At 42.2% G+C, this 22,228-nt stretch overlaps 3 protein-coding genes and 1 non-coding gene across 5 annotated transcripts in view; 1 reads left to right on the top strand and 3 right to left on the bottom strand.

Moving 5' to 3' along the window:
• The window catches only part of rasgef1ba (RasGEF domain family, member 1Ba), a 39,882-nt gene extending 24,272 nt beyond the window's left edge, over nucleotides 1-15,610 (bottom strand). Inside the window, exon 1 of the mRNA XM_058071814.2 lies at nucleotides 15,398-15,610. Within this exon, the coding sequence (XP_057927797.2) occupies nucleotides 15,398-15,448 (51 nt within the window). The 5' untranslated portion in view covers nucleotides 15,449-15,610. The remainder of the gene's footprint in view (nucleotides 1-15,397) is intronic.
• Nucleotides 1,343-5,549, bottom strand: LOC131128713 (uncharacterized). Its single transcript, XM_058071819.2, has 3 exons — nucleotides 4,294-5,549; nucleotides 2,702-3,262; nucleotides 1,343-2,210 (listed from the first exon to the last, which is right to left on the bottom strand). The coding sequence occupies exons 1-3, from the start codon at nucleotides 4,340-4,342 to the stop codon at nucleotides 1,756-1,758; spliced, it is 1,065 nt and encodes a 354-aa protein (XP_057927802.2). The 5' UTR covers nucleotides 4,343-5,549; the 3' UTR covers nucleotides 1,343-1,755.
• On the bottom strand, nucleotides 6,907-6,978 carry trnac-gca (transfer RNA cysteine (anticodon GCA)). Its single transcript has one exon. It is a non-coding gene; the product is annotated as a tRNA-Cys (tRNA).
• Nucleotides 15,611-16,834: 1,224 nt separating the features above from the next.
• tmem175 (transmembrane protein 175) lies at nucleotides 16,835-20,493 on the top strand. 2 transcript variants are annotated; one of them, XM_058071813.2, is made up of 10 exons: nucleotides 16,835-17,131; nucleotides 17,222-17,260; nucleotides 17,327-17,424; nucleotides 18,698-18,749; nucleotides 18,832-18,867; nucleotides 18,937-19,020; nucleotides 19,093-19,257; nucleotides 19,389-19,467; nucleotides 19,533-19,668; nucleotides 19,751-20,493. In XM_058071813.2, exons 1-10 carry the CDS (start codon nucleotides 16,919-16,921, stop codon nucleotides 20,412-20,414), a joined length of 1,566 nt encoding a protein of 521 aa, XP_057927796.2. In that variant the 5' UTR covers nucleotides 16,835-16,918; the 3' UTR covers nucleotides 20,415-20,493. The 2 variants fall into 2 exon arrangements, with proteins under 2 accessions (XP_057927796.2, XP_078645546.1); XM_078789420.1 differs by having other exon boundaries at nucleotides 18,832-19,020.
• The last annotated feature ends 1,735 nt before the right edge of the window (nucleotides 20,494-22,228 follow it).

Raw genomic sequence — 22,228 nt, 5'->3', positions numbered from 1 at the left:
AAAGGTTGTATGATTTCATTTCTCTGGTCTGAATTCAGATTAAACGGAGTGCAATCTTGTCGGAGCAAAAACTGGATTAGAAGATCCCAGACCCGATAGAACAGGTCTAGTCTAGTCTCGGGCATAGTCTGCTTATGCTCAGAGACTAGATAGGACACCCGTCTAGTCTCTGGCTTAGTCTGCTTATGCTAGGAGACTAGATAGGACACCTCGTCTAGTCTCCGACTTAGTCAGTTGATGATATTCAAAGACTAGATAGGACACCTCGTCTAGTCTCTGGCTTAGTCTGCTTATGCTCAAAGACTAGATAGGACACCTCGTCTAGTCTCGGGCATAGTCTGCTTATGCTAGGAGACTAGATAGGACACCTCAGCTAGTCTCGGGCTTTGTCTGCTTATGCTCAAAGACTAGATAGGACACCTCGTCCAGTCTCGGGCTTAGTCTGCTTATGTTCAGGGACTAGATAGGACACCTCGTCCAGTCTCAGGCTTAGTCAGTCGATGCTCAAAGACTAGATAGGACACTTTGTCTAGTCTCGGGCATAGTCTGCTTATGCTAAGAGACTAGATAGGACACCTCAGCTAGTCTCGGGCTTTGTCTGCTTATGCTCAAAGACTAGATAGGACACCTCGTCCAGTCTCGGGCTTAGTCTGCTTGTGTTCAGGGACTAGATAGGACACCTCGTCCAGTCTCAGGCTTAGTCAGTCGATGCTCAAAGACTAGATAGGACACTTGGTCTAGTCTCGGGCTTAGTCTGCTTATGCTCAAAGACTAGATAGGACACCTCATCTAGTCTCGGGCTTAGTCAGTTGATGCTCAAAGACTAGATAGGACACCTCGTCTAGTCCAAGGTTTAGTCAGTCAATGCTCAAAATCTAGGTGGACTGAAGAAACCTCAGACTTGACTCAAAGTATCCAATCTAGAGATGTGTCTAGGACTAGAACGGTCCTACATAATGAGCTCTCTTGGACTAAAGCTGCCCCTTGTAATTTTTCATCATGAACTGGTGAGACTAGACTAGCGCTGTCCTACCTAGTCTTTGACCATGAATTGGGGCGAGATTGCAAAAGCATATGATGACTTTATACCCAAAGACTAGAACAGAGACTAGTCGAGAGCCTAGTCAAAAGCTGTCCTATCTCGTATTTAGACATGACCGGAGGCGAGAGGTAAAACATCTTGTCAGGCAACCCGAACAATCCAGCTGCAATATTAATAAATAATTTATGATGGCCCCAGTTTGACCCTGGAACAGACTATTTGCAGTATATCTCCATTATTTTTGATTTAACAAGCGACTGGACTAGAGGCCTGAGTGTAAAAAAAACAGACATGTGACTTGAAGACATCTCATTCAAAATCTCACCAGCCAGTATTGCGTAATCTGGGATTACACAGATTTAAGTTTTCCCGTTAATCCGTCGAGCTGGGAATGATGGCGACGACAATTCAGAGGTCACGACTGCAATCTCGACACGGGACGCCACAAACGCCGCCGCCAGACACAACAAACCCAACGAGCAGCCATCCGGTCTGAACTGGCCCACGTCAAACACCCACCTCAGCTACGGGGGGGTCAAATTTGGTGTGATGAAGGCAACAAAACACAAGAAGAGATGTGAGAGGGGGGGTACGTTTGTTTATGTTTAAGTGCCATTTCACGTACCATCATCGCCACGCACATCCAGAGTCTCATAGGTCACCTGACACGGTTCACGCAGTCCACCAATCCAACCAGTAAGGACCGGAGCATCCTAATCTCCATCCTTGTTCGATGTGCGGTTCGGCCCAGTCGGCGCCTCGGCTGCGGTTCTTCCGCCTCCGCATTTGCATCCTTGTTCACGGGCCAGGCTGGTGAGGAGCTCCAAAACCCTGATCTGATGCTCCATGTGGGCCTTCTCCCGCCGCTCCTCCCTCTCGGCCGCCTCCTTCTGCCGCTGCTCCTCCCGTTGCATCCACTGGCTCAGCAGTTCCTGGTGCCAGCGGGCCTGCTCCTGCCTCTGTTTCTCCAGCTGCGCCAGCAGGCCTCGGGTCTCCGACACCAGCTGCTGGAAGCACTGCGACAGGTGCTGGAGGACCGGTTCCAGGCGGCCGGACTCGGTGGGGAGAACGTCGGGTGTCGTCGGACCCTCGGTCGAAACGAAGGGGGAGGGAGAGATCGCTTGAGGTGGGGCGGGCGGAGGCAGAACCGCGTGGCAGGAGGGAGAAGCTGCGATGGGAGGACACACAAACAATGAGGTTCTCCGTGCTGGTGTTAGCATCAAGTTAGCATGCGTTAGCAATATGTTTATCGTCACGTACTGGCCTGACTGTTGGTGTGCCGTTTGTCAACAATAATCACATCTACCACCAGCAAGAAGGTTCAACAAAAACCTCCATAGCGCTCAGAGCGTGTGCCCGAATACAGTGCACCTTGCTGGGCCATGCCAGATGGCTCCTACCGGTCTATACTCTGGTTCTCCTGATAGCAGTGATATGGTAGTAGTAATGTTCTGATATTTGATTAGGACAAATCAACAGCACAGTCGGTCAATTCCTAATTTTTTCCAGTTCTTCCAGTACCTTTAAAACTAAAAAAAGTGATCAGTACCGTATCGGTCTTGAGAAGTTATCAATATGGAAAAAATATACTGTTTATCTTTTAATTAAAGTGCATAAATCTATGTAGGAGATTCCCAAACTGAACTGAAGAGGACTTACCTGCAGGCACAGGATGGACATTTGACCCGAAACAAACATCCGGTCGTCTCTCTCCGAGTTCTTGCGTGACTCCCGCGTCGCTGAACTCAGAATCGTCTTCGTTCTCCATCTTGACTTGAAAGTCTAGCGGCCATGGCTGCCGGCCTCCTTTCTCCTCAGACGAGCTAAAATGTTCCCTTCCTGTGATCCCCGGAGAGGTGAGACGATGACCCCCGAAAGGACTCAAATGAGGCCCGCCTCCCGCTCCCGCGTCAGTCCTCCGTCCCAGCACCGCGTCCATCTCGTCAAAGTACTTAAAGCTGCAGAGCTGGGAGCTGTCCACGCTCCTGTGCAGTTTGGCTCTCACGTAGTTGGCCTTCAGAGTTTTGACGCGCAGTCGGCACTGGTGAGGACTGCGACAGAAGCCCATGTCGCTCATGCGGGCCGAGAGGTGTTTGAAGACGTGGCGGTTGCGCAGGTTTTCCGACAGACTCTTCTGGACGCGCTCGTCGCTCCACGCGCACAGGAGCACCTGAGTCTCCTCCACCGTCCAGTTGACCGAGCGCTCGGCCTCCCGCTTCCCTTTGGCACAAACAGGAATGAACCGTTTGTGTTCGTATGGGTCATTATTGCCTGTTGTTGTGTGTTATGGTCTGTTAAGGACGAGTCTACATGCAAAGAGAACGAGAGTCCATTTTGTTTTCATTGGGTTATTTTTCTTTTTATTATTTTTTTATTAATTTTATTTAAACGCTATTGACATTTAAATTCCAATGTAATATACTCTTGAGTAATTAAACTTTATTGCATTTTTATAAAGTAAGTTTATATACTATTACACCATAAATTAACATTACATGCATGAAAAAAATGACAATATAATAATATAATATAACATAATATTTATAATTTATAACTATTTTTTAATATTAATGATGATTATAATGATGTTAATAATAATAAAGCCTACTCCTTTTGGGATTGTGATCAGATAGCTGAATACAAATGTAAATAATGGAAATTTATATTTTGATTGACGTAAGAAATGCACTGTAATGTTTCATATATTTGCCCAAATAAAAAAAATAATATAACATATAATATATATCGACAATAATTTGTTCGAAGAGTTGTGGTTGCTCTTTCAGATAAAACACCGCCCCTTGCGTTTTGGCAGAGAACTGCAAACCACACGCGCAGCGACTTATCAGAGAGCCAATAGAAAATTTCCTTACTGGGGAGTCAATGTCAGTGTTAAAGTGTTATTTCGACGCGCTATACAGCCATAATATGCACAATTAGCTTCATAGCGAGCTACTAGTGAAGGGCTATTAACCAGCTTGCGTGTATAGGAAAGGCTACGTCATTTAAATAAAGTCATATAAGTGTCCCAGTACAACTCTAGCAATTGACTAATACATTGAATGTTTTAGCTGCTACAAAATGCCGAGAATATTTAAAAAAAAGTGACGACTCTTAGCAGCAGCAACATTGTTGCTAGCTTATGTTGGCGTCATCAACATTAGCAGCTCGATATAAAGTTAGCCGAAGGACTCCCTCTGCCTCCCGCGACACAACAAGCAACATATGAGCTGACAAAAGAGGATGCTTACGCCGTGTTGTGGACACAGAACTCGTTGAGTTGATGACGGGAGGATTCATTTTGGAGGAGCTGTAGAGAATATAAACAAGCACACTTGAGGGGGGGGGAGACCAAGGGCACTTCCGGGTTGAGCGTCGCCAGCGTTTGACGTCATCACTCTGGAGCCGTCATATACGTAAATACTATGACGTTACACGTAGCTTAATATATAAATATATACATTTAAAACTGAAAAAATATACATTATTTTTTTTATAAACTGTGTCATAGTCCAGCAGAGGACACTTAAAATGAGACACAGTAAAATGAGCTCCAATATATGCAGATTAAAATCCCAGTCATGTGTATTGACTAGTGTGTATTTAGCATGCTAAATAACAAGACGGAAACATCCAGAGGAAACTGCTCCTCTCAGGTGTTAACGGCTTGTCTCGGACATTCCCTGGATGTCTCCTGGGGTGGGGGCGACTGGCATTCCGTCCCCCCACATCCCTCATCTCAACCCCCCACTCTCTTGTCTTTCTTGTGTTATCCACAAACACAGCAATTAGTGGCCGGAGGGGGTTGGAGCTAATGCAGATTCAGTCTGCTCTCCTGCTGGAACATTTGCATGTTTTCTTTCAGCTTTTCTTTTTAGCCGCACCGCATGCCCGCTTTCCTCAAAATCACCAATAGACTTTGAAAATAAGTGCCTCCACTTTCACAATTGTTAAGTCCTACCTTTAAAATATGTATTGTGAATAATTACGAGCCCCATAATATCAAACAAACAAAGAAAGTGTGTGAGGCAAAGCGAAACATTAGCATTAAACATTAGCTAAGAGTGCTAATGCCAACCAGACATGCCACAAGTGCATACTTTTACTGTAAATGTTTCTATACTAACAAATAACTGAATATTAATATCACTTTTTTTAGTTTATTTAGCTAAAAAAAGGCAGCAGAGATTAGCTTCAAAGGAGCAAGTCAAAGAAAACAGCTAGCAGTCCAGCTAGCAGTCCAGCTAGCAGTCCAGCTAGCAGTCCAGCTAGCAGTCCAGCTAGCAGTCCAGCTAGCAGTCCAGCTAGCAGTCCAGCTAGCAGTCCAGCTAGCAGTCCAGCTAGCAGTCCAGCTAGCAGTCTAGCTAATAGAGGCGCTGTACACCTGCTGGACCAATCCATCTTTCCTTCCTTCCTTCCTTCCTTCCTTCCTTCCTTCCTTCCTTCCTTCCTTCCTTCCTTCCTTCCTTCCTTCCTTCCTTCCTTCCTTCCTTCCTTCCTTCCTTCCTCCTTCCTTCCTTCCTGCCTTCCATCCATCCTTCCTTCCTTCCTGCCTTCCTTGCTTCCTTCCTTCCCGCCTTCCTTGCTTCCTTCCTTCCTTCCTTCCTTCCAATCATCCATCCATCCATCCTTCCTTCCTTCCTCCATCCATCCATCCTTCCAACCATCCTTCCTTCCTTCCTTCCTTCCTTCCATCCATCCATCCATCCATCCATCCATCCATCCATCCATCCATCCATCCTATCATCCTTCCTTCCTTCCTTCCTCCATCCATCCTTCCATCCATCCATTCATCCATCCATCCATTCTTCCTTCCTTCCTTCCTTCCTTCCTTCCTTCCTTCCTTCCTTCCTTCCTTCCTTCCTTCCATCCATCCATCCATCCATCCTATCATCCTTCCTTCCTTCCTCCATCCATCCTTCCATCCATCCATCCATTCATCCATCCTTCCTTCCTTCCTTCCTTCCTTCCTTCCTTCCTTCCTTCCTTCCTTCCTTCCTTCCTTCCTTCCTTCCTTCCTTCCTTCCTTCCTTCCTTCCTTCCTTCCTTCCTTCCATCCCTCCCTCCCTCCTCTCTCCCTCCCTCCCTCCCTTCCTGCCTTCCTTCCTTCCTTCCTTCCTTCCTTCCTTCCTTCCTGCCTGCCTGCCTTCCATCCTTCCTTCCTTCCTTCCTTCCATCCTTCCTTCCTCTCATCCATCCATCCTTCCTTCCTTCCTGCCTTCCTTCCTCCCTTCCTCCCTTCCTCCCTTCCTTCCTTCCTTCTTTCCTTCCTTCCTTCCTTCCTTCCTTCCTTCCTTCCTTCCTTTTTTCCTTCCTTCCTTCCTTCCTTCCTTCCTTCCTTCCTTCCTTCCTTCCTTCCTTCCTTCCATCCATCCATCCATCCATCCATCCATCCATCCATCCGTCCATCCAATCTCAAGTGTTCCGCAGGGGGAAGGGAGCCCAGGCTGTAATAAATAACTAATTGCAGAATCACCGGAATGTGGTCTTTTCCCGCCCTGAGAGCTGAGCGAGTGCTTTTCCGTGTTGTGATTCACGACGGAGAAAAGCAGGTCAGCGAGCGCACGGTCGACTAAGACGAGGAACAGGCCCATGGAATTCCCGGTCTGCAGGTCGTCCTGACAAGCGGCAGCAAGTACGTATCAGGTGTCCACTCCAAACACAAACAAAGACATCGGAGACAGGCGGACATTCATGGAATTCTTGGCACGCTTTGGACCCTTGAGAAGCTCCTGTAGAACATCACTGCATACGTGATACTGGAAAGTCATCAGCAATTCCTTGCGTTTCCACCATGGACATGGTAGATTCCATCAGTTTGCTCCCAATCCTCCCAGTTATCTTAATGTACAAAATTGTGTATAAGGGGGCATCCGGATTTGAACCGGAGACCTCTTGATCTGCAGTCAAATGCTCTACCACTGAGCTATACCCCCGCAGTTACAGAAGGTCAGATAATGGACATACAAAGTCAACAACAATGTAGCATTCATGGCTACGTGGCTACTCAATCCATTTGGTTCAGATGGCTTGTTTGGAAGCAACATCACACCAAATACCTTTAAGAAATCAAACCATACCAAACACATAGGGGTGTTATTTCATGTCTAGAGGTCTCTAATCATTTAAAAAGCATATTTAGGTCATCCATGTCTCGTTATGTCTACTATATTGGGTAATAGGAGTGTCAAGGTGACTATAGGGGTGCTATTTCATGCCTGGAGGTCTCTAATCATTTAAAAAAGCATATATAGGTCATCCATGTCTCGTTATGTCTACTATATTGGGTAATAGGAGTGTCAAGGTGACTATAGGGGTGTTATTTCATGTCTAGAGGTCTCTAATCATTTAAAAAGCATATTTAGGTCATCCATGTCTCGTTATGTCTACTATATTGGGTAATAGGAGTGTCAAGGTGACTATGGGGGTGCTATTTCATGCCTGGAGGTCTCTAATCATTTAAAAAAGCATATTTAGGTCATCCATGTCTCGTTTTGTCTACTATATTGGGTAATAGGAGTGTCAAGGTGACTATAGGGGTGCTATTTCATGTCTAGAGGGCTCTAATGATGATAACATTGTTTTGAGAAGGTGGTAAACAGGTTTTCTATGTCCGACATTTTCTCATTATGTCTACTATATTAGGTAATAGGAGTGCCAAGGTGAATATAGGGGTGTTATTTCATGTCCAGAGGTCTCTAGTGATGTTAAAATTGTTTAGAGAAGTTGGTAAACAGGTTTTCTATGTCCTATGTTTTCTTATTATGTCTACTGTATTGGGCAATAGGAGTGTCAAGGTGACTATAGGGGTGCTATTTCATGCCTGGAGGTCTCTAATTATTTAAAAAGCATATTTTGGTCATCCATGTCTCGTTATGTCTACTATATTGGATAATAGGAGTGTCAATGTGACTATAGGGGTGCTATTTCATGTTTAGAGGTCTCTAATGATGTTAAAATTGTTTCGAGAAGGTGGTAAACAAGTTTTCTATGTTCTATGTTTTCTTATTATGTCTACTATATTGGGTAATAGGAGTGTCAATGTGACTATAGGGGTGCTATTTTATGTCTAGAGGTCTCTAATGATGTTAAAAAGTGTTTCGAGAAGGTGGTAAACAGGTTTTCTATGTGCTATGTTTTCTTATTACGTCTACTATATTGGGTAATAGGAGTGCCAAGGCGACTATAGGGGTGTTATTTCATGTCTAGAGGTCTCTAATAATTTAAAAAGCATATTTAGGTCATCCATGTCTTGTTATGTCTACTATATTGGGTAATAGGAGTGTCAAGGTGACTATAGGGGTGCTAGTTTATGTCTAGAGGTCTCTAATGATGTTAAAAAGTGTTTCGAGAAGGTGGTAAACAGGTTTTCTATGTCCTATGTTTTCTTATTACGTCTACTATATTGGGTAATAGGAGTGCCAAGGCGACTATAGGGGTGTTATTTCATGTCTAGAGGTCTCTAATAATTTAAAAAGCATATTTAGGTCATCCATGTCTCCTTATGTCTACTATATTGGGTAATAGGAGTGTCAAGGTAACTATAGGGGTGCTATTTCATGTCTAGAGGTTTCTCGTGATGTTAATATTGTTTTGAGAAGGTGGTAAACAGGTTTTCTATGTCCTATGTTTTTCTTATTATGTCTTCTATATTGGATAATAGGAGTGCCTATTGTGGCCCATTGATGGAATCATGGCTTAAGATCTTGATTGATTCTAACATGGACGCCAGTTTTTGGCTATAAACGTTAGGAGCTTGTAATGAGGCCCCATTTGGGACTTGTACCAAACTGGCTAGTCCAACGCCAACCTCCACGCGTCCATCCGTTCCCTTTCAGTGTCCTCTACTTTTCATAAGCTCATCACACATTTCCGACCCCGAGCCGTAAACACGTCCTGTTGGCATCCAGCGCTCCCGTGCAGCTGCTGAACACATGCTAGGATGCCGAACCACGGGACCTCCACAACGCTCCCACCGACACCCACACTGGTCTACAGACGCGGTCAGTCAGATGAATCAGGGCGCTCAGGAGTCCCTCTAATTTGCATTTTTTTTTTAAAGCGTAGCCACCAATTTTCAGAGGCCACGTTAAAGTCGTGGTCGATCCTGACAAACATCCAGCAGCAGATGCCCGCACGACAAAAACATCCCTGGCTAATATATGCAGCCACTTAGAGATGAAGGGCCATCTGTGTGTGTACGTAAACGCAGATGTTGCCTTCAAAGACACGCACTTAAGAGGCCACACGGATGACTTTCTCATTAGCGCCCACGTTCACACACAAGTGCTGCCGACTTGAACGCCTCGTTCCCTCGTCCCTCGTTCCCTCGTCCCTCATCAAGGATAGCAACAACACATTTTTTACAAAAATAGCGAATAAATGATTGTTGTATACTATTACAGTGTATTAAGGCTACATTAAAAAAATGATATTTAGAAAATAAAAAAGTCATATTTCCAACTTTTTCAAATTCTCAAAATCTTGGGTTATTTTAATACTCTTTTTTTCTCATCAATTTAGGATTTTTTCACGTACATTTAAGAGTAAAAAAAGGAAAAAGTCACATAAGTGAATTTTTATGCCTTTTTTTCGTGCAAATGTATGACATTCTTTCTCAAAAATCAATGTCATTTCTTCTCATTAAATTCCTACTTTATTCTTATAATATTCCAACTTAAAAAAAAATAAATTTATAATTTATTTTCATCAAAATATGTGCATTTATTCTTGAAAATGTAAAAAAAAAAAATTTCTCATAAATTAACTTTTTTTCATCAAAATTAGGGAATTTCTTAAATTAAAATTTACAACTTTTTTCAATTTACACAAATATTATTGTAAATTGACAAAAAATCTTGTAAATGTAAAAAAAAAAAAGGAGTCAAAAAAAAAAAACAAAAAAGTGAAATCTGAGATTTCGAGAATATTTTTTTTTGGTCGTAATAGTACAACTTTATTTGTCGTAAATGTATGACTTTATTTTAGAAGGTCATTCATGTCTTATTATGTCTACTACATTGGGTAATATGAGTGTAAAGGTGACTATAGGGGTGTTATTTTGTGTCTAGAGGTCTCTAATCATTTAAAAAAGCATATGTAGGTCATCCATGTCTTGTTATGTCTACTATATTGGGTAATAGGAGTGTCGAGGTGACTATAGGGGTGCTATTTCATGTCTAGAGGGCTCTAATGATGATAACATTGTTTTGAGAAGGTGTAAACAGGTTTTATATGTCCTATGTTTTCTTATTATGTCTACTATATTGGGTGATAGGAGTGTAAAGGTGACTATAGGGGTGCTATTTCATGTCTAGAGGGCTCTAATGATGTTAAAAGTTTTTCGAGAAGGTGGTAAACAGGCTTTCTATGTCCTATGTGTTCTTATTATGTCTACTACATTGGGTGATAGGAGTGTAAAGGTGACTATAGGGGTGTTATTTCGTGTCTAGAGGTCTCTAATGATTTAAAAAGCATATGTAGGTCATCCATGTCTCATTATGTCTACTATATTGGGTAATAGGAGTGTCAATGTGACTATAGGGGTATTACTTCATGTCTGTCATGGAGTGTGGATAGTATGGGCATGGAAGTATGTAGTATGTATACTAGTATGCGGTTTCGAACACAGCCCCTATCTCTCTTGCTATAGCAAACTAATGCATCCGGGAAAGAAGTTCCGTCAATGTTTAAAAATGACCAAAAAAATGATGGTTTTAAAAATTCCTGTTCGCACCAGAGTATAAGGGGGGCATCCTGATAAGATAGCCCCCCCACTTTGAATTCCTCCTTCCACACAGGAAGTGAAACTCAAAGTAGAGGAAAGATGTCAAAATGCATGACAAGAGCGCTCCACATCTCCATGTTGGGTCTTACATAAATACGTCCTTATGTAAAAGCAGAATGTCGGTCACGCTCATGTCTTACATCACAGACGTGGACGAAGGCCAAAGAGGTCCTGCTGACCCGCCAGGCTGGCTTAATCGTCATTATGTGACGCCACCTTATTTGTAATCATTCATAACTGGGCCCCTTGACGGCCTTGATGGCTGCCTTAGCCACGTTAGCCACCTTAGCCATGTTAGCCACGTTAGCCACCTTAGCCACGTTAGCCACCTTAGCCACGTTAGCCACCTTAGCCACCTTAGCCACCTTAGCCACGTTAGCCACGTTAGCCACAAGTCCAAGACCAGGTAGGTCTGAGGGCACCAAGTTCATCTTCTCACTAGCTTACTCTACTAGCATCACTTGTACACATTTATGCTATTTCAGGGGTGTCCAAAGTGCGGGTCTGGGGCCATTTTCTTCATGTATTATAAACATTTATGAGAATACATTTCATAAAGAATGGCAATACATTTATGAGAAAAAAGTTGCATAAATTTACGAATATCTTTCTCATAAAATAAAGAGAAAAAACAAGAAAAAAGTCATACATTTTTAATTTTTTTTCAATTTTTTTAATTTAAACGTTTTTTTAATTTTAAATTATCATCATGAGACAACGAGTTGTTAAATTATGAGAGTTTATGTTTTTTTTATTTTTATTTTATTTTTATTTTTTATTTATTTATTTATATAAATATTACACATATTTATTTATGCTAATTTATGGCCCTATAGAGCAGCTACACACAATAACCGGCACAGAAAGCTTACTAGATCTTCCAGAATCTACACCTATTCAGCTCTATTTCTTGAGATTTCGTACAAAAACGGTCCGTTTGAATTTATTCCACCCACAGCCCGCCTCCAGGCACGCCCACCTCGCCGTGATTGGCCACGCTCCCAAGGACTTCTGGTTTGTGCCGCTAGCTGCAATAAAGGGTGATGTATCTTTTTAAAATGTCACCTTTGAACAAACAGCAGTCTCTACAGGAAGTAGAGACTAAACAGTCCCGAGTCTCTCTATGCTAAGTAGCTTTAGCATTTTAGCATCAGGTTTTCTACAGCATGGGTAACGGCTAATGTGTTTTGCAGGACTACCAGTGTGTAAAAAAAACTAAGGTAGAGCTAGAGCAGAGAGCTTATCTGGCTTACAGCCACGCCCATATAAGGAAGCGCGCTCCTCTGTGACATCACAAAGGGGTTAGTTTTGCCACGCCTTCGGAAACCCAGAAAAAACGTAAGAATAAGAATAAATTTACAATAAAAAAAAGTTGTTGAGAATAAAGTCAGAAAAAAAATTCATAAAGTCATAAATTTCATTAGCGGAAAAGGGGCTAAGCTAATGTTAGCATGTGTGTTTATTTTGGCTTCATTCCTAGCGTTGTATCCTGACGTTGTTTAGCGACATGAGAAGATCCAAATATTAGAACCAGTATGACGCAGTATCAGGACAAAGAGGTCTAGGTCCCCCTGAGCCCCGCCCCCATTGGGAGGAATGCGTCCCAGCTAGTAGGTCGCCACGGCGACCTCCTTTTGGCCCGCGAGGAATGTCTGGCCTGTTTTTCCAGGCTGGTAAGCTGATCCCGACCACACAAGGAGGTGGACGCCCCCCAACTCCCACCCCCCCTGGCACCGCTGTTTTTGTGTGGGGGGCGGGGGTCCAGCTGATCATATTATTATTTCAAAGAAAACACAAGTATTACTATTATTTACATGTCCAGTATAATATCTATTATTATTTAAATATGATTCAACATATATTATTTATAATATAAGTACACAGTACACTTTACATCTAATATATATTTGTATTTATATCATCAAATGTACAGTAGAAAACATATTTTTATTTACATTTAGAGTATTTTTAAATAATTGCTGAACAATGTTTATATTTTTTGTGATATTCATATTATTTTTAAGTTTAATTTTGTTTTAATTTAACCAATTAATTTTGATATGTCATTAATATTATTATGCATACAATATATAATATATATTATATATAATATATATATTATATATTGTTAATGATTTCTTAATAGTTGTATTTATAATTAATTTAATTTCATTGATTTAATTAATTTTATATAATTATAAAATATTGGAAGCTATATATATATATAATATTATTTATTTATATTTCATATATACAATATTTACAGAACAAAGAACCATGATATATTTTTAAATGGTACTTAATGATGATATAATAATTCTAATAATACAACAACAATAATAATAGAAAAAACATTTAAATAAATAGGTAAAATAAATACATATTAAAGTTAAAAACGTGTAGAACCGATGAAGACAAATAAAAATACATAAATATTGCATATATATATATATATAAATAAATAACATAAACATAAATAAATCATGATATATTTTTAAATGGTACTTAATGATCATATAATAATTATAATAATACAATAATAATAATAGAAAGACATTAATATTAATAAAATATTTTATTAAATTTCTTAAAATAATTATCCACCCATTTATTTTCCATACCGCTTACACTGACGAGGGTGGGATATGCTGGAGCCTATCCCAGCTGACTTGGTCCGAGATAATAAATAATAAAAAATAAAACCATAAAATGAAAAATGTTGCTATTTCTTACATAACCTAATCATAATAATGAAAGTAGATATTCGTACAGTGAGTCAAGCTTTAATAGGATTAATCCCATCATCACATTATTGGGTTAATCAGCTTACGGGGGGGGGCGTGGGGGGGCGTTCCCTCCCTAATCGGGTCGCAAAGTCACGAAACCAAAATCATTTCCTGGGTCACTCGCGCACATCGATTAACTGTTGCGTGCAGCGACCGGCAGAGGGCGTAGTTCAGGCACCTAAACGAACTGCACACGAAGTCGTGCAAAGGTCGCGAGTTTACACGAGTCACAAATCTCATGTGGTTTAACTGGTGCGCGCACACGCACATGGACAGGCACCACAGTCCAGTACAGTACAGTACAGTACAGTACAGTACAGTACAGCGTGTGCCATTGTCCTGTGGCTAATTCCATCCTCGTGGAAAAGTGTTTATGTTCATACATTAACAGTACTTCCTTGTTCGCACATAATCAGCTTCATGGTCTTATGTAACATCTCGTACACACACACACACACACACACACACACACGAGGTTTAACAAGGTGAAAGGAGATTATTCTGGAAGATTTTTTTTAATTAGAACGTCTGAAATGTCAATCAAATATGTAAACATATACATGCAAGCATATACATAGAATAGGGACATTTATTAAAGCATTTTTATTTATAATATTTCTTCATGTGGTTTTAAGATATTTTTCTTTGTCCAAAGATGTTTTTTTTATGTATTTATTTTTTATGTTTTATTTATTTATTTTTATATTATATAACATTATATATATATATAAGTATAACAGTGTAATATATACATCTATTAGTATATTAGTATAATAGTATAATATATATAATATATAATAATATATATTATATTATATATATATATTATAATAATATTTTATATATTTTGTAGATACTTTTTATCATTGAGAGTATTTTTTGAAAGTATGTCTTTTTTTATTAAATTTGTTATTTTATTTTAAAATATTTATGGATTTTGATGTATTATTATTATTATTATGTGTCACGTTTTTAAAAAAAATAGCTTATTTTACAATTTTTTGAATGATTTTTTACAAATGTATAATATTGATCCATGTATTTATTTCTTTGGCTTTTTTGGATTTAACTATTTGTTCATTATACAATACTTTATTTTTATTATTATTTTTATTATTAAAATATAAGATTCAACTTAAGTTGAAATAAATATATTTTTCACTTAATTTTCAATATTAATTAATTGTATTAATTAATTGTATAATATAGTGTAGTAAGTATTTTTTTAAATATTTTTCTTTTCTTTTTTTCTTCTTCCGAGTGGTTAGCATGCAGGCCACAGCTAGTTCGATTCCACCCTTCTTCAAGTGCGCCCATGCAGATAGACCAATCAGTTTCATTGAATCCTCATGAACGTTGACCCCCCCTCCCCACACACACACACATTGAGATGATGTGGTGGATTAACAGGCCTGTGCTGCTCATGGATTACAGATGTGTGTGTGCTGACTGATGATGTAACTTCCATGCGTTATTATTCACATTTTGCCGTGAAGAAAAAGCAAAGAAGAAGAATGTAAACAGGAAGTATACGCAAAGTAACCATTTTGCTTCTTTTTACAAACAGTTCAACTGTGACTTCAAACATTGCCTGTACACGAAATAAAGCTTTCACGATGGCCACAGTTTGACCCTGGAACAGATTATTCATCTTTCCCATCCATTTCAAATGGACTGTCACTAATATCGTGAAAAAAAGCCGTCAATCATAAGCCTCTGTTGCCATGGAGACGTCAGCATCACTGGCACCACTGGCAGAACAGGAAAGGAAAGGTAGCTCACCTCGCGCACAGGAAGTGTACATCCCAGGATTTCCGCCAGAAACTTTGCCATCGTCACAGAGGAGGAAGAGGAGGAGATGAAGAAGAGGACATCGCCCTTATGCACTTCACGGGAGGATGATGGATGAAGGGCAACTCTGAGATCCGAAGCGCTGCTTCCGTGGATTAACAGAGGGCGTGGTCACAAGGCTGTGGGCGGGGCCGTCAGCTGGCAGCTGCAGGTGAATGTCAGGCAGTATTAGTATATATCGTATATAACAACACAAATTATATAATATTATATGATATATATAAAATTATATAAAAATATATAATAGTTAAAAAATATTTTCTTAAATATGTGTATTTCATCGTTTTAGATTTATATATTTGTTTGATATATATTTTTCCCATTTTTACCTCAATGCACACGGTGGTGCGAATCAAGGCCACTAAATGGCAATGTAGCACACAAATGAGTTGTAATTATTCCGCCATTGTTGTTGTAGTTTTGTAGGCACTTTTGTAGGCTTGTACAACAAAGCCCCGCCCCACCCAACCGTAGTAACTGCCTTAGCATCCTCGTCTGAGTCGGTCTTAGCCCACTCTCGCCGCCATTTCACTGTCTGAGCCTCCCATTAACCTTTGACCCCCAGGCTGCTTCTTAACCAGTTTGGGGGGGGGGGTCATCCAAAAGCGCGGTTCAATTTTTACTCGTGAGAGACATGTTCTTTACAGCTAGTAGTTAGCTAGTTAGCTAGCGAGGTAGCTCATAAGCTAATAAGATTTATAGCTAATAGCTAATAAGATTTAAGTTGCCATTTTCCAAGAATAAACTCATAATATAATGTGTGTCATTAAAATATATATTATAAAAGTCCTTCACCTCGTATTCTACATAATGTTGTTTATTATTGTCATGACTGTATGTCATGGTGTTACGACTGTTATTGTTACTTTAACAGTTTGATTTGGTGGACGTCCATTGGTCGCACGAATGACGTCATGAGAACGCGACTGTAGTTGCTCGGGCAGTTGTTTACTGATGACAAGATGCTCTTCCAGCAGGGGATTATTTATTTTGGTTCTGTTGTTACTTTTAAAATACAATATTATTTTCTTATAGCAAATAGCTATCCGACTGAGAAGCTGAAATTGTGTTAAGTGACTTTTGTTTAGTTTCTGCATTTTAGAAAAGCCTTCACTACAGACATTAGAGAGTAATGTCACCCTCTAGTGGCAGAAGATGGATACTTTATTGATCATATCGCAGTTAGCTTTCTGTTCGTAGGGCAGCTAGGGTTAAATACACATTATTGCCTCAAACGTTCCACATTGTTAACTTTATAACTACACGACTCTTTAAAAGCGAATTTATGAAAGTGATACGGGTTATTTTGAGTGTACGGAGCGAGACTACAAAGTGAAACTACTTCCTGCTGGCGATCGCTGCTTCCGCTTCCAGTAAAGCCCGCCCTTTCCGGTCAGCTGTCAATCAGTTGTTTGCAAACAAAACATCGCGTCGGCTTCAGCTCCTCTCAAGATGGGCCGACACCACCACCACCGCGACGGCGACACAGAGGAGGAGCACGCCGCTGTCGTCGAGCAGCAGGTCGGCGAGGACGCGGAGGGGCAGCCGGCGGCCTCCACGGAGAGTCTGGCCGCCTCGGAGAGCGAGCCCCTCGGCGGCACGCAGTCCTCCCACCGCTTGCTGGCCTACAGCGACGCTCTCATCTCCATCATTGCCACCGTCATGGTGAGACCCCGCGAAGGTTACAAGCAGGTGCCACTGCGCCTGCGTACTACATTACGGAATATGGAACGCTAACAGTGAATGTGTTTGCAGATTCTTCCTGTCGCTCACACCAAGATGGAAAACGACGAGGTAAATTGTGACGTCAGAGTCAAGTGTTTTGTTGTCACGTTGCCACGGTGACGCTTTCTCCTCCAGGAGTTGACGCAGAGCATCCAGCTTCTTCTGACCACGAAGATCGCCGTCTACCTGATGACCTTCCTCATCGTCACGGTGGCCTGGGCCGCTCACATCAGGTGAACTCTGTCGCCGTGGCAACCACACTTCCTGTTTGAGTCCCCCTTGTTCCTCTTCCTCCTTCTGACTTGCTCTTATTCCTGCTGGACCCTTGTTGATCCTCCATCTTGGAGTTGGTCACAGGTTGTTCCTATTCAACCTTTCTTATTCCTGTTTAACCTTTGTTGTTCCTGCATGGTTTGTTTTGTTCCTGTTTGCCTTTTGGGTTGTTCCAGTTTGACCCCTGACTGTTCCAGAGTGACGTCGTCTTGGGTCTTATTCCATTATCTGACATCTGTCATCCTGCCGGATTTGTTCCTCTTCCTGATTGCATTTGTTCTTCTTTTTACATCTTTCTTGGTCCTGTTTGCCCTTGTGTTGTTCCAGGTTGACCCTTGATTGTTCCTGGATTCCCGATGGCCTCGGGTGTCTTCCTGTTTCGTTGTCCGCCATCTGCTCGTTCCTGTTGAACGTTTGTTGTTCCTGTCTGATTTGCTCCTGTTCCGCTTTGACCGCCAGTTGTTCCTGTAGCCTTCGATTATTCCTGTTTGACTCTTTATGTTTCTTCTTCTTTTACCTTTTACTTGTTTTGCTCCTGTTTGACTTCCTGTTAGTCCTGATGGACCTTTGTTGTTCCTGTTTTTTCCCCACAGTTTGACCCCTGATTGTTCCTGTTTAGCTTCTTGTAATTCCTGATGGATGTATTCCTAATATTGTTGGGTTGGCTGGTCCTGTCTTCTTGTTCCATTTGGCATCTACTTGTTCCTGTTGGACTTTCTTTTCCCAGCTTATTCCTTATCCTGTCCGATAATGTTCCTGTTTGACCGTTGTTGTTCCTGCCTGATTTATTCCTATTCCGCTTTGACTTGTAGTTGTTCCTGTAAACTTCAATTATTCCTGTTCGACCCTGTGAATTCTTTGTTTACCTTTTATTATTTACTTCCTGTTAGTCCAGATGGACCTTTGTTGTTCCTGTTTTTCCCAGTTTGACCCCTGATTGTTCCTGTTTAGCATCTTGTAATTCCTGATGGTTTGTTCCTATTCTGTTAATTTCTTTGTTTACCTTTTATTGTTGACTTCCTGTTAGTCCAGATGAAGCTTTGTTGTTCCTGTTTGTCTTTGGACTGTTCCCATTTGACCCCTAATTGATCCCGTTTCAGTGCTTGTTATTCTTGATGGATGGATCCATGATGTTCTTGTGTTGTTCCAGTTTGGTCTTGGGTTCTTCCTGATCAATATTGATTGTTTCTGTGTAACATCTTTGTTCTTATTGGAATCCCGCTTACGTTCCAGGTTATTCCAGGTGATCGTGCGGATCGACGACTGCGTGGCGTTGTTGAACCTGGTAAGCAGTCGGCGGGCCGGTGGACCAGGACTGGTTTTGACGCTTGTGTTGTTCCTGACGTGGTGTTCCGGTGTTGTTTCAGGCGTGCATGATGCTGATCACCTTCCTGCCGTACACCGTCGGTATCGGCCTCACCTTTGACGGACGCGTGAGACAAGTCAGACAAGTTCACTTCCTGTCTTTGCAGTTCTCGCTGATGGCCACCTTTCCCTCCAACGTGCTGGGAATCCTCCTGTTCTGCGGCTGCGTCATGGTGATGGGCGTCATTCAGGTGAGGACGAGCGTCTTCATCCGTCGTCCGGCGCCGTCGTGTCTGAACGACGACGTGTTTGACTTTTCCCAGTCGGCGATTGTGTTGTACGCCTTCAGCCGGCCGTTCCTCCTCAACCGGCACATCCAGGAGTCGGAGAACCGCGCCTTCTACAAGCATCACATCCTCAAAGTCCTGCTGAGGGTTCCTCTCATGTGCCTCTTCGCTAGCATCTTCTCTTTCATCCTCTTCCAGCTGGTTGGTTGGATATAAACTAAACCCATACAGCGTTAGCTAGCATTAGCCTCGCAACCGAGAGTCACCCTGGTGTTTAGAAACAAGTTCAAGATGGCGACGGAGCAAAAACTTGATTTGTGACTTGTCTTCAGTCGTACGTGTTGCTGGCGGTCGTCATCTTCCTGCCGTACATCTCGCAGTGCGTCAAGTGGTGTCGTGGCAAAGTCATCGGTGAGCGCAGTCTTGATTCTAGCGCCCGTTTCCCAAAAGTAAAACCATGTTATGATCCTCGTCAGGTCCTCTGGAGGAGACTCCGGACTCTGTGATGTTCTACACGTACCTTCCCAGCGAGCCGCTCAGCAAGGAGCGCGTGGAGGCCTTCAGCGACGGCGTCTACGCCATCGTGGCGACGCTCCTCATCCTGGATATTTGGTTTGTCGCTTCCTGTTTGGAGATATCTGCAAAGAAAGCGAATACATCGTCATGACAACAAACGTTGGTTTCGTTCCCGCAGCGAAGACAACGTCCCCGACCCGAGCGTGGTCCAGAAGCGCTTTGGGGGCAGCCTGGTGGCCGCCCTGCAGGCCTACGGTCCCGAGTACCTGGCGTACTTCGGCTCCTTCGCCACGGTGGGGCTCTTGTGGTTCGTGCACCACTCGCTCTTCCTGCACGTCACCAAGGCGACGCGGCTGATGGGCTTGATGAACACGCTGTCGCTGGCCTTCGTGGGCGGCCTTCCGCTGGCGTACCAGCTGACGCACGAGTTCCCGCATGAGTCCCGTAACGAGCTGGAGGCGGTCCAGACCAGCTGCGTCATCGTCTTCTTCGCCGGCGTCTTCCAGCTGGCCATCTGGGTGGTGGCGCTCCACAACGAGCGGGAGACGCTGCACCCTAGCGTGCGCTACGGCGGGCCGGAGCACGTCTTCATGCTGGCCAAGCTGGCGCTCTACCCCTGCGTGGCGCTCGGGACCTTCTTCCTCACATGCGTCCTGAGTCGCTTCAGCGTCACCATCTTTCACCTGATGGAGATCATCGTGCCTTTCGCCTTCCTGCTCTTGCGTCTGCTGGTGCGCGTCGCTTTAGCGCTGCTGCGACTACTTTTTTGCCCCCGACGGGGCGAGCCCGGGAACATGGAGGAAGACGACACGAGGGTGCCTTTCAACCCTTTGGTCACCTAGCTGGTGGTGAAGGGCGGGGTAGGTGTACCCAAGTGAGACCTCTCGGGGGTGAAAGCAGGAAGCGATGGAAAATCGCATGTGTGCCCGTCGTAAAGAGAAAAAACAAACATGACACGCTTGGGTTCCGGTACCTGTCATGTCAGCTCTCCAACTCGAGATGGCGCTACTGCCACGTTATTTCCGTCCATAAACAGTACATTTCCTGCCACATGAAAGCACATCCGCACTGAAGAAAGCCACTTCCGGTCACATTGCGTGCATTTTTCACTAAAAAAACAAGCAAAAAGACGTAATGTCAGGAAGAAAAGTGTTGATACAGATAACATTTGATATAATCTGCTTTGTCTTCTATAACAAAAACCGACAAGTGTTTTTAAAACGCCATGTTCGTGACACTAGCAAAACAAGCTAGCTAGCTAGCTAAAAAAAGTTCGCCCCTTTTATCTTGTTTTTTCTACTCAGATGGCAAGTTGGAAGATTGACGTTTTTATTCGTCCTCCCGTCCAATTAGAAGAGAAATGAGTGATATCACTGACTGACAAACCATCGCCATAAATATCAAGTTGCACTTTTCCCATTGTATGACACGTCCACCGGTAGGGATCACTGTTGATTCGGTGAGCTAAAGAGACTCAAAATAATGCACTTTAATTAAATGTAGTCGTGGTTTGCATTTATTAACATTATTTTGTCATTTCCACGTAAATTTGCCTGTTTTAACCTCAAGCATAAAAATATACAAATCAGGTGGTTTGCATCACCACCTGATGTAGTTTGCACTCGCCACCGCTAGATGTCGCGCTTACTGGTTACTGTTAACCATGTCGTAGTACTTTCTTGTTTTTCTGTCTTATTTCTGTTGTTTGTTTCACTTGTCGTCGTTTGTTCGAGTTGTGAAAGGAAAAGTCTCCCCATTTCGCCCAACACGTCCAAATTACGGCTTTATATAGCAACTGTACAGTGTAGTTTACCCCTGGCGTCGCTGGGCGGCGGCCATGTTGCTGTCTATGGCACGATAAAGGAACCGGAAGTAGTTCCGGCTCGTTGACCTGCTAGCTACTTTGCTTTCTGGAACACAATCATGCCAAGTTCTATGTGTGTGTGTTTATTTTATTTGATGTTCACTGCTTTTGTTGTTTGTATAATATGATTAATAGCCAATTTTATGAAATATGTTCATAATCGCTGATTATCGGACCATAAAGTCCTTTATCTCGCACTTAAATGTGTGGAATAAAAAGCTGCAAGCGTCACAATTTCAAGTATATATTGATTTTCTTGCTATAATAATAGAAATTAATATAATTTGAGGCTGGTTGTTGACAGTGATGGTTATTCATATATTCATTTCAAGCAAATAATCCCACAATATACAGTATAATTGTGACAAACACGGCAAATTAATGTTAGCATACTCACATTTAGCTTTGCTAACACGCTAACGCAAAGCATACAAATCCTAAGTGTTTACAGAAACGTCCACCTTGGAAAATGTCCAAAAATGGAAAATAAATACTGAATTCACATCAGAAAACTGGAGTAGATATTGTAAAGTTTTCAACCAAAGTATGTTTTCATCACTGCTCTTTGTAACAATGAGTTATCCCCAGCAGCTAACAGCATGCTATCATGCTATCAATAAACCAAACGCTCCTTGTCATGTCTTTGGGTGAAGGACATTGAGATTTCTGAGTTGATTTAAAATGTGTAAACGGGTTCATAGTCGTTAAATAAATATGTTATCATGTAGACTAAAACGGGTTAAAAAGCAACCATTAAAAAAATATCCAAGTGAGACATAATTTCCAAAAACA

This window comes from Doryrhamphus excisus, linkage group LG3, assembly GCF_037039965.1.
Source record: "Doryrhamphus excisus strain RoL-2023G ecotype Guam linkage group LG3, RoL_Dexc_Guam_v1.1, whole genome shotgun sequence".
NCBI lineage: Eukaryota > Metazoa > Chordata > Actinopteri > Syngnathiformes > Syngnathidae > Doryrhamphus > Doryrhamphus excisus.
Note: the sequence above shows the minus strand (reverse complement) of the source record. Positions and strands in the feature narration are given on the sequence as shown.

Excerpts from the sequence above, each read along its gene's own strand:
- LOC131128713 (XM_058071819.2), bottom strand. The coding sequence starts at position 4,342 with ATGAATCCTCCCGTCATCAACTCAACGAGTTCTGTGTCCACAACACGG. Across the intron at positions 3,263-4,293 it reads TTCTGTGTCCACAACACGGC|GGAAGCGGGAGGCCGAGCGC; the intron begins GTAAGCATCCTC and ends TTTGTGCCAAAG. Across the intron at positions 2,211-2,701 it reads TGTCCATCCTGTGCCTGCAG|CTTCTCCCTCCTGCCACGCG; the intron begins GTAAGTCCTCTT and ends CTCCCATCGCAG.
- tmem175 (XM_078789420.1), top strand. The coding sequence starts at position 16,919 with ATGGGCCGACACCACCACCACCGCGACGGCGACACAGAGGAGGAGCAC. Across the intron at positions 17,425-18,697 it reads GCCTGGGCCGCTCACATCAG|GTTATTCCAGGTGATCGTGC; the intron begins GTGAACTCTGTC and ends CTTACGTTCCAG. Across the intron at positions 19,669-19,750 it reads CTCCTCATCCTGGATATTTG|CGAAGACAACGTCCCCGACC; the intron begins GTTTGTCGCTTC and ends TCGTTCCCGCAG.